This window comes from Limanda limanda, chromosome 17, assembly GCF_963576545.1.
Source record: "Limanda limanda chromosome 17, fLimLim1.1, whole genome shotgun sequence".
NCBI lineage: Eukaryota > Metazoa > Chordata > Actinopteri > Pleuronectiformes > Pleuronectidae > Limanda > Limanda limanda.
The window spans coordinates 14,371,435-14,383,229 of NC_083652.1; the positions used below are offsets into that span (position 1 = coordinate 14,371,435).

General features: G+C 41.5%; 1 protein-coding gene across 1 annotated transcript; it reads right to left on the reverse strand.

Moving 5' to 3' along the window:
- Window positions 1-11,213, reverse strand: baiap2l2a (BAR/IMD domain containing adaptor protein 2 like 2a). Its single transcript, XM_061090745.1, has 14 exons — window positions 11,149-11,213; window positions 10,616-10,691; window positions 8,972-9,058; window positions 7,116-7,177; window positions 6,960-7,031; window positions 6,640-6,720; window positions 6,415-6,546; window positions 5,484-5,593; window positions 4,091-4,149; window positions 3,208-3,415; window positions 2,851-2,916; window positions 2,196-2,412; window positions 504-544; window positions 1-82 (listed from the first exon to the last, which is right to left on the reverse strand). The coding sequence occupies exons 1-14, from the start codon at window positions 11,200-11,202 to the stop codon at window positions 1-3; spliced, it is 1,347 nt and encodes a 448-aa protein (XP_060946728.1). The 5' UTR covers window positions 11,203-11,213.
- Between the last annotated feature and the right edge of the window lie 582 nt (window positions 11,214-11,795).

Here is an 11,795-nt window from a genome sequence, read left to right on the forward strand (position 1 = left end):
TCACATGCGGTGAAGCTGTGGAGTGGATCTGTCATCGGTGGTGGTGGGCTTCAGCTTCACTGTGGCAAATGGGTTGGTTCCCCTTCAAGGTGGAAAAAGAGGACAGGAGAGAGATGAGAGAAAACATAGACGAGAGTTGAGAAAAACCAATATCAGAAAATGTTCTGGCCCACAATGATGTAGAGGCTACAGCAGGAGAAATGAGCACCGCATTTCAAAGTGCACAAGCATCATCTGGCAAACTGTTTCACCTGAAGTGAGAGCGATAGTCACGCTTCCCAAACGGCCGTAACTGAAATGGTTTCAGAACTGAACTGCACTTCAAAGCCTGATGGAAAAAGAGTGATTCTGCGCTATTTAGATCACTGCCCTCGTCTGTGTTGTTCTCCAGTTTAATGGATCCGTGATATACTTCAAAAAATACCATTAGTTTTCTCTGTGAGAGAAGACGAGCGGCCTCCATTTTATCGTCTAATGCAGAGCTGCAGTAACATCACTCTTACCTCGGGAAGAGCTCCGGCTGCGATGTGTGTTGCTGTGATCTCTGCAAAATAAAAAGATGAGAAAGGTACAGGTGAGCGAGGGCCGGTCCAAAACACTCCATGTAGACACATGCTTTAATGGAGGCTCAGCAACATTCAGCCCTTGACCCCTCGCCCCTCTGCTTTCAGCCGGTCCTCCCACAAGCTGCCCGGCACAGACACACAGACACAAACACACACACACACACAAACACATTGGTGAGTGCCAATTTGACACAAACTGCAAAATCACTGTTTTTCAAAGAGAAGAACGAGGGATCAGCAGCAGAGATCACACACATACAAACAAACATCCAGGAAAATGAATCTATATGAAAAACATAATACACAGAATTATTATCTATGCCTGCAACCACAGCTTTCATTATGGATTCATCTTTTAATCTTAAAATACTACAGAACGGTGATAAATGTCCTCATCGTTTGAATCATCAAAGCCATTATTTATGTAGTAATAACACAACTATATAATTGTTTTAATGAAAATCTACTTTGTCATTTGTGTTGATGACTTGAGAGCAGGTTTCATGGCTCATATGCTTTTGTCAGTAAAAGAACAGTTTCCATTATTTGTATAATATAATAATTAGCTAATATATAAATCCATTTATAAAACTAAATATCAAAGTTTATGAGGGTCATTTATCACCTTAAGCTCCTTCCTGCTTCTTGACACAAACAAAAATGCTATTTAAATCCTTCTGTATTTAAATAGCACAAAAGACACAAGGCTTTTGTATCACTGCAGAAAAAACACACAGCAAGAGCACACACACACACTCACACACGTACACACACACACACACACACACATGCACACACGCACACACACATGTTTATTCTTCTATCTTAGTGAGGACACTCATTGGCATAATGCATTCCCTAGCCCCCCTACCCAAACCTTAACCATCCAAATTAAATGTCTGACCCTAACCTAAATCTAATTCTAACCCTAACACCAAGTCCTGACCCTTAAACAAGCCGTTGAAAAAGTGAGGACCGGCAAAAATGTCCTCACTTACAAAAAATGTCCTCACTCTGTAGGTTCATGGTCCTCACAAATATATAAGTAAAAGAACACACACACACACACACACACACACACACACACACACACACACACACACACACACACACACACACACACACACACACACACACACACACACACACACACACACAAACACATGCACACAACCTCCTTGCCCCCCACACTGTCAGCAGCTTGAGCTTCCACCCTGCATCCACCAGAAGGACGGATGTGGTGCCATTGAGAGCAGCACCCTGCCACAGTGCCCCTGCTGGACATACGGGCAACAGCCATCACACAACTACAGTGGACTCAGTGTTTCTCATCACATCTCATTTCTCCTTCATCACTGGATAAAAACACAACAGTCATTAGTGCATAATTCAACCATTAATGTGGAGGACATTCATTCATGCTCTCTTCCAACTTGTGAGAGAATGTTCCACAGCGACGAGTTGTGAGAGTCATTGAAGTCTGTTACTCGTCAGTGGTGATGCAACCTCAGAAAGCATTGACCTGCAGCCGGGTGCATCACTGTTATAGGTCCCCTGGAAACATTTCTGTTGTTGTTTTCTTAATTTGTACAGATTTTTTACTGAAGACTGATGGACTAGTGGCCATACCTTTTTGTTGTGTGATTTTGACTCATCTTTCCTGCTGGGAGTGGACCAGTTCTGACTGTTCTGTTGCATGTCAGAGTGTTTATTTGAAGACTGTGACATTGGCGGCGGTGGCGGTGGAGCGGGAGGGGGCGGGGCTCCGCTCTGGCTGCTGCTTCCCCGTTGGTCGAACAGGCTGCTCACGCTGCTGCTACTGCTGCTGTGTCGGAGGGTTGAGTTGCTGAAATTAAACAAAAAGAGGGAAAGGAGTCTCATATCTTTTCTTTTTTTTCACTGGACACCTGAATGGTTTTGAAACCTTTACTGTTTTTCCTCAAAGCTACGGGTCACCCAGATATCTTAACTGGTCCAAGTAATTAACGCAGACCTCATTTAAAGCAATAGGGAGCCTGGAGGAGCTGCAAAATACAATGTGCATCAGGTTTGACAGGCAAATACTCTGCAGTTTAGACTTGGCGTATCTCTCCACTCAAACTTAATGGCTGCTCATAAAGAAAGAATGGTTGCATTAACTGTGTAATCCTATAGATGCTGAGGAACTTCTAATCTAATGGGAATTTGATCCTCTGCTATGATATCAGGCACAATAAGAGTTGAATCAAACATATTCTGCTTAGTTATTGTACTTTAGTTTTCATTAATTTCACTGGATCTTCACCTGGAGCTGGTTGACTTGAAAGGATCATCCAATGGTTCCACAAAGGTAGCTGGAAACCATCCCGGACTAAAAAATGCAAGAGACATATTTGACATATATGATACTTGCAATATGATATTTGCAGTATCTCATGATTCCAGGAGGGTGAAGCCTCTGACTTCACTGGTGCTCACTTTCTATTTCCTCCTCTGACGCTATACATTGCTTTTTTTTATCAACAATACTTTTGTCCACGTTTTGGGATAGAGAGTACTAGTTTGTTTGTACAGTTTGTTCCAGAGTATCTGAACATTTTTCTTTTATAAGAGTTAGGTACAGCTACACACAAACACACACAAACACACACACATCTCTTACCGCGAGCTGCTGTCCCCTCGTCCGTACAACCAGCCGTTCCTCGCCTGCTGGACCATCACAGTGATTATCTCTCCCCTGGTGAAGGGCAGCAAGGTGGGGTTGGAGCCAGGTTGGTGGGAAACCAGGGCCCTTGTATATCTTCCTCCAGCGCCACCACCCCCCACCGAGTCTGCCGCAGAGCGATAAATGCTTCCCTGGGGAGACGGGGCTGGAGAGATGAAAAATGAAAAACACACACGTCGGGAACAGAGAGAACAGTTTGCTGCAGCTCACATCGCCTGATGAACCCACTTAAATGGCAAAAAAGAATCTCTGGTGGGATGATTAATTAAAAGCTATAATGAGCTATGATTTTTTTCTTTATTCATTATGACCCTGGTGTTCATAACTCATAACTAAATATCTCAGAGTATGCATGATTCTTTTGGTTTGGATGACAGACGATGCCGTTTATTGCATTATACCAGAGAAGGTGGCAAATAAGGAGGAAGATTATCCAGCATTTATTTTCTGTTTTTCATACATTTTCACGGTATCTATTTTCGCTGTAGATAAAGCAAGTTTAATAATTAGACTTTCTGCAGAGGGAAGTACAAAAGAGGAGGCACAGAAGTGCACGGAGAGCAAAATGTGAAGAGAGAGAGAGAAACAGATAAAAAGCTCAGGCAGAGATAAAGCAGCTGCTGTAGAGTGAAGGCAAAATTACTGATACACAGACAAAGGCACTGTGGACTGCAAATGATTCAGAGAGGGAAATTAATGTTGCAGACAGAATTAAGTTTGAACATGGAGATGAACCAAAACCCCAAATGTTAAATATAACAAAATTAAAATGATCTTCAAGCCTTTTGATGTTGGGTTGGACTTGATTTTAAAAACTCACCCCTTGATGGTATTTTGCCGAGGGGCTGCTCGTCTCTGTTCCTTCTGTTCTCCTGCTGCCTCACCTATAAAACCAAGAACACACGTTATATACTCATATCCAGGCAATAACAACAGCTGTTTAGATTTAAATGTACATGCAGGAAATACTACGACCGTTACGGAATGAGAATAAAGATCCAGATTTCCCCGATAGTGTGTGAATAGAAGTGCTGCATGAATGTGTGCATGACTGGATGGAAGTGTGTCCTGTAAAGCACTTTGATTGGTCGATAAGACTGGAAATCCACAAAATAAATAGAGTCCATTTATCGTATTATGAGATTTTACAAGGCAAAAGATAAAGCAAGCACGTGGGTGAAAGTTGGTTTTCTCCAAATAAAGAACACGATTTCATATTCACACTTATCAGAAGATACTATTTTGATTTGTTTAGCACAATTTCAGCAGCTTGTCATCGTTGTGTACGTCAACATGTGCTGTTAGCGGGCGATTAGCTCGGCTTAGCACAAAGACAGTGTAGGATGTGTTGGATATACAGTTGTGTACGAAGCAACATCTGCCAGCAGTGATTCACAGGCTTCACTCTACTTTAGACAAGGATATAAATCCCACATCAAACCAAAGCAAACACAGAATCCATGGTAATCCTTTGATTGTTATTAACTCAGGATGTGGGATGTGTCGGGTTCATTGTCGCGTCTGTTTCCAATCAGGAACAGACTGACCGCAACTTAAATAATGTCTTTATACAATCAAGCATTAGTTTTGGTTTGTAAATCATCTTTCATGGAAATCCCTCTGTTCTGAGAAAGGAGTTCTGTCTGGATTCATAATGTGTGTGTGTTCAGGTGATTCCTAAGATTCACATGTGTGCGATGGATTCACTTGAAGTGAGTGTTTGGGACGAGAGATGATGACAATCACATCGTCTCTTCCATCAATCTATAATCTCCTTCTTACTACTTCAACGGTTTAATCCTCAGAAAGCCTTGCTGTCTCGGAGATGTGCTGCAGGACTGAGGTGCAATTCATTCTGATGGTTTCAAATCAAGTCAGGGGCCGAGCTCAACCACCAGAGGGCGCTCTAGTAATAAGAATATTACTGCAGTAATTCTCTGGATGATTAACCTTGGGTCTGTGTATAATAGAGAAATTGGGGGGGAAGAAACTGCGGGAAATAAAACTCAGTCTCTGTCACAGTCTGAATTCACTTACTTAAAAAAACATTTAATCAAAGTTTTATCCGGCTCAAATTCAGTTTTCAATACCACAAGTTATTTCACCAAACAGATCTTGCAGAGCTCGTCTCAGTTCCTTCTCCGGAAACAGGATTATTCACTAGATCAACACTCGTGGAATATTGAAACATCTAAACGCAACCTGCCTCTGACCCTGAACTCACGGTGTTATCCACGACATCTGGACGCCTGGCTTCAGGTTGTCTGGTGGCGTTCACCTCTTCTGTCCAGGTATTACCTCTCTGCTTGAGAGAGCCACCTATCTGCCACACACACACACACACACACACACACACACAAACACACACACATTCATGAGCATAGATTTCTCATTATCCATAACTAGACAAAAGAAAAACAGCATCTTCTGCTGAGAGTGAAAGGTGGCAAAGTCCATTTCCATCCGTCAACATGGAAAAGTTTTTTATGGTTTTATGGTCCATGGTTACAATTTCCCAACTGTCGTTAATTGTAAGTAAGTGACTGACAATAGTCCTTAGTCACTGCTCCGGCCTCAAAGGGCTTCACCACAGCCTTATTATGAAAACTGTAAATTAAAAGTAACAGCTTCTCCAAAGTCCCCAGAAAGGGAGAAGATTCAACTCATGAATATATCTCTCTCTGGGTTTTATTCGTTTAACAGTCCCAGCTGGATTTGGTTCACTGCACAAAACTTCAGAGCCACAGTAAATCGTTTAATTAGGTCGGTAGAATGGTCCCAGAGTCCAAAACATAGACTGTATATTAAGATGGACAATGTGTCTCCACTTCCTAAAAGCCAGAGTCTTTTTTTATAGCATCAAATATACATATTAAAACAAACTAACCAGAAAAATGTTTAACTTGTACTTTGATCTTTTTAATTTGGTTGATGTCACATCCAATAACATGGAAGAGGGTTTATGACCAATAATGCAATCAGGTGATCATGTCATCTATGTGTCATCAGCCCTGAATCTGTACTCACTAATCTGTGGCTTCTTCTTAAAGTCCCAAATAATCACTAAACCTCTGTGGAAATGATTTTTTCTTTTATTTGTCCAACTCAAACTGTAACATTTCAGAAAAGTTATTTATTCCAAACCTTATCCATGAGCTGGGCGATGGTCTGTATCATTCCACAGTGTTTCTCAGCCAGGAAACGATATCTCCTCTCCTCCTCCTTCAGAGCCTCTCCGTGGCTCTCCCTGAGGAACTGCACATACTCTGAACCATCCTGGGGATTCGTATATAGTTATATGTATATTATATACACACTTTACAGGGACACATACATATACATGGTGCAGAGTGTGAGAAAGACACAGACCTTGTAGTTTCCTCTGCTCATTTGTCGGTCCAGAGCTGCTTCCTGGTTGTGGACTTCCATCTCGTACTGATTCCTGCTTCCCTGTGAGACACAGAATTCACATCACGTCTGTGTCAAATCACCTCAGTCATCATCCGACATCAGGTCTGTGAGGTGAGGGGCCATATTCCTATTATCAATCATTAAATAATTCTCTCCAGGCCCACAGAACATTAACACTATTATCCATCCATGATAACCTGAAGTTGTTATTTAGATTTGAATTCCTGGACATGATTATGAGAGTCTCTTGTGACCTTGTGTTGCTCGACATCACTCACTGAGATGTAATCTTTGTCCAGTCTAACGTTGTTGTCCATCTCCTGCAGAACCTCCACACTGAACCAGCGGAACTGCAACCAGACACAAACACATCCCATCATGAGCACACGAGAGGATCCCAGTCACAGATCTGTGATGCACAGTGTTTAACTTACGACTCCATCCAGCTCCAGCGTCAGTCTCCTCTGGCTCTCGGAGATCTGAAGCAGGACATCTCCTGAAAGACAAGTGGGTCACGTTTTACAGTAGTGTTAATAATAATGAAAATTTGCAATATAATATCTTATAATATCTTTATTTTGTATCTGGTTTTAACCCAAGATGCAAAGATGAGTCACATTCTCTCACACACTGCAGATGACTCCGGTGTGATTTGTGACACCTTTAAATCGGTCCTATGAAAAGTTTAACTCTCGCTCATATGAGGTCAGAGTCACTGAAGGACACACGTCGTTTAATTGAGATTGAAAATGAATGTGGTAGCATATCTGTGATTGTTAAGACAAATAAAAACAGAAATCCAATTTATTTATTCCATTCAATCCAGGTTTTGTTTTCATTGGATTAATTAGAATTGTTGACTGTAGTTAGATTAGATTAGATTAGATTCAATTGATTAGATTAGACAATTAGATTAGATCAGATTAGATTAAATGTTGTTGTCATTGCGTCTAAAAGACAGTGAAGCATCTGAACTTGAGTGCGAAAAGCAAAGGAAGTTGATAGTATTTAAACAATATGAACAGTTTAAACAGAGTGAAATGAAGACATTAAGAAATAGCAGTTTTAATGAAGTTGCTTCCTTGTGACAAAGCTTCTCAAACTGTCTTTGGTTGATTGAACTGTATTAATAAATTAAGGTGACTGAGGCTGTAGCTATGAACTACTTCTATATTTCAGACATTAGGGCCAAAGCAGTGTGGTGCGTTCACTTTTAAATGCAGATTAAAGAGTCTCCACTGCCTCAGGATTAGTGAATTCCGTTTGTTTACGTTTAAATCATTATTCCCTTGTTTCTGCTCCGTGTGTTTGGTTTGTTCTCGTTGATAAAATCACAGAACCTGTTCCGAGACTCCAGAGATAAAATGGAAGGAGGACGAATGCTTCATTTCATCTCTTGTGTGCACATCCTACAGCTGCTCTGATGAAAGGCATCAGTGCATGTGCAGTAAATATCCAACTGTATGAAATAACATTTGAACATATATATATATATATATATATATATATATATATATATATATATATATATATATATATATTTGGATTTATTTGTGTTCAGTTGTATTTATTAATCCCTAACTCACGATAGACAATATCCCGAGGCACTAACTAAATTTGAGACTCCACAGTGTTATAGAGACAAACACAGTGAACACAAGGAACCTCCAGCAGACTCTGAGGAGACGTATCACTGCTAATGATCCAGTTTGGACAAATATCTCCAGCTCCGCTCGTTAAACCTGACATGACATCGTTTTCCGGTGGCCGGGTTAAGTGAGCCGAGCACAACCCGCTGTCTGTCACCATCTATTATTCATATCTTCTGCTGGTGTCTGATACCCAGCCTGCCAACAAGCACACAACACAACACAACACAACACAACACCCTGAAGCATTAAGCCACGGTTTAACTTTGAACACCTCGGCCATGTTGTTGGACAAATACTGGTTCAGTTTGAGCTGCAGGTCAAAGTCTTTTCATGTCTATGAGCCTTAAGTGTTATAGATACTGTGGAATATATGTATTCAGCCACTTTTATGTCGAAGAGCATGCTGATCACACACACACACACACACACACACACACACACACACACACACACACACACACACACACACACACACACACACACAGAGGAGGAACAATAAAGTGCCACCCGAGGGTAAACTTTGCTCCTCTGATACGTAGGAAAGCTCTTTAATTAGTTTAATAAATGTTCACTTCCCGGATTGTACATTAAGTCTTTGTGTTCCCACTTGTTACATATGTGTGTGTGCGTGCACATACCGAGGGATCGTGAGGACACAGTGTAAAAAGCCTTCTCTCCGATCTTTGACAGCGCACTGAAGTAGGCCTCGCTTGTATCCGCCAGAGCTGAAACAGACAAAATACACACAACTTATTTGAAATACTTGAAATACCGAAACAGCAGGTAAATAGAGTCATTCATTACAAAAAAAGGGAAAGAATTCAAATTTCCCAACAGAAAACATCCCTCTGAAATCCCAGCACACACCAGGAGGCCTGGATCGACACGATTTGCTCAATAAACATTTAACAACAACGACAGAAGGAGCAAACTTCTGTCGTTTTGTAAAGTTCTTATTGAATGAATAGCGTCTCTCTTGGCTTCATGCTGTGCACAGGAATAATATATTTTATTCTTGTGACTGATCCTGCACCAGCTGTCACCCAGGAGACGCTCCGCTGTGCACAAACTTCTCCTTCTTCTTCTTCTTCTTCTTTCTTCTACTCTGTAGTTATTTGGAAATTTGTTCACCTAAAAAGCAGCTTAACATCACAGAGGAGTCACATGACCACAGACTGATTTATTCCTGCTCTAGAGCCAAGAGGCAAAAAACTACAAAAAGCGTTAAGTGAGATTTGGTTTTTGACTAAATTTGGGATTGTTGACATCTGTTTGAATTTGTAGGTCAAATGTTAAAAACAACAAAGCAAACAGTGGCTAAGCTACTTTTAAATAACATATTTAAACCAAATAATTAATTTTAAAGTAATTATACATGGCAGTACTCTAATTCTAACACTAGTCTTCAACCTTCTTACCCCCAAAAGGAAGTAAAGACCCTTAAGTGTCACTGAGATTTATGTCAATAGTGATATTCACTACTCCCACATGAATTAATTAATGACGAATCAAGGGCAGATGACGTCTTTTCGTGGTAACAGTAAACAGTAAACAGATCCAAATCCCAGTTTGACCCCAATTAATTCTGTTGTCTCAGTAACTCTAACACAACGATAGATAAGATGATTTATTTCATTTTTATCTCGAGTAGTTACATTTTATTGTTATCGTCCCGTCCCGATTTATTTGATCTGACCTTGGTGATGTGTCTGTGACGTCAATGAGCGACAAAATGGTTTATACTTTAAAAAACCCAAAATAAAATAATCAAAAAGGGAGACTCTGAAAAGGCTGACACCAACATGTCCTGGAGTTACGTCTCTAATCAGGTAGCGACAAGACGCTTCATAGTTTTATGTTTGTGCGGCTTGTGGTGCAGTGGAGCTGCTGTGAATCAGCTGCCGATGATTAAGCGGAACTAGTTTTTACTAGTATTCCACGTCCTAAATCTCTGCCCCTTTGTAGTTGTCGGGTTTGACAGGGGGGGGGGAGCCATTACAATGTCTTGGGCCTATAAGCAAAGCTATAACAGCCCCGGGATATTCCCCAAGCACACGGACTTTGGAATGAGGTCCAGGGAAAGAGACGGATGACAGCTCCAGTTCTGTGCACCGTCATCACTGTTTGTTTAGGTTACAGCACTGATAAAGATATAGGTGTGTGACTTCCACAGAAGAGTGCAGGGTTCCCCCCCCCCCCCTCTCTCTCTCTCTCTCTCTCTCTCTCTCTCTCTCTCTCTCTCTCTCTCTCTCTCTCTCTCTCTCTCTCTCTCTCTTTCTTACCCTTGAAAGCTCGGCAGTAGCTGTTTCCCAGTGAAACCAGTTTCTGCAGGCCTGGGTTGAAATCATCCATCAGGTTCTGTTGGGGAGAAATATTTTTCAGATACTTTCCACGGATATTTTTCTCAGCTTTGAAAACACACCTCAGAAAAAGTCAATAGGATCAATCTTTAATTCAATCTGTATTCGTGAGCTCGACACTGGAGCAGAGTCAGACTCACATCCCTCCTGTTATCAATCCAGAGAAACACTCCTTGAATCCCAAACTGACTTTGTGAATTCACTTCGCGTTTGCGCGGCAGAAATTACATAGAGAAGCTTAACACACTCGGTAAGAAGAGTGAGAAATGTTTCTACGTGCTCCGGAAACCGTCCCAGTTTTCCGGAAACCGTCCCAGTTTCCAGAAAGTAATCACAACACAGGACTTGTTGCCTTTACTCATGAAACGACTTTATATTTTGCCCCATCTGTCACTTTGTTGTGTACTTTGAGCCACAGGCCGACACACCACACACACACACTATCTGTTACTTACCGAGTAAATCCTCAAGGTGGAGGAATGCAGCTGATCACTGTTCGTCCTCGACATGTTTCTATCCAGTGGAGCCTTGAGAGGGTCTGCGGATCTTAAATCATCCGGCAAAACGCGCCACAGCCTCCGAGAGAAAGGCGGGTTAATCTCATTAATGTGGACGTGGAGTTCAGGAGAGGAGGCAGCTCGATGTGGCGGTAATCGACACCAGCGAGGCCAGGGAAAGACTGAGGTAAATAATTAAACGTGGCTCGGCCATAAAACACACCGACACATGCTGTAAAGCCCTGGCTGCTGTTGGGGGCGTGTGTGTCTGAGTGTGAGTTTCCTACACTTAATGTTTTATTCAAGAATACAACAGAGACGTTTTTTAATTCTGAAAATAAATACACATCCAGACAAAACAATAACATTACAAAGAATAATGTTGTTATTATTCTGTATTTCTCCGTCATTCAGTGTAAAATACCACAGGAAGAGACGATCGATCACCTTCAGACTACAATCCTGTCCTCAGCCTCATAAAGCTTCAGAAATGGGTCATGAATTAGATTTTTTAAAAGCGGAATCTCCTTTAAGTGAATATTGTGGTGAACGGTTTCATATCTGTGTCGGCCGGATTGTCTGATGTGTGTCCAGGGTGTCTCGAC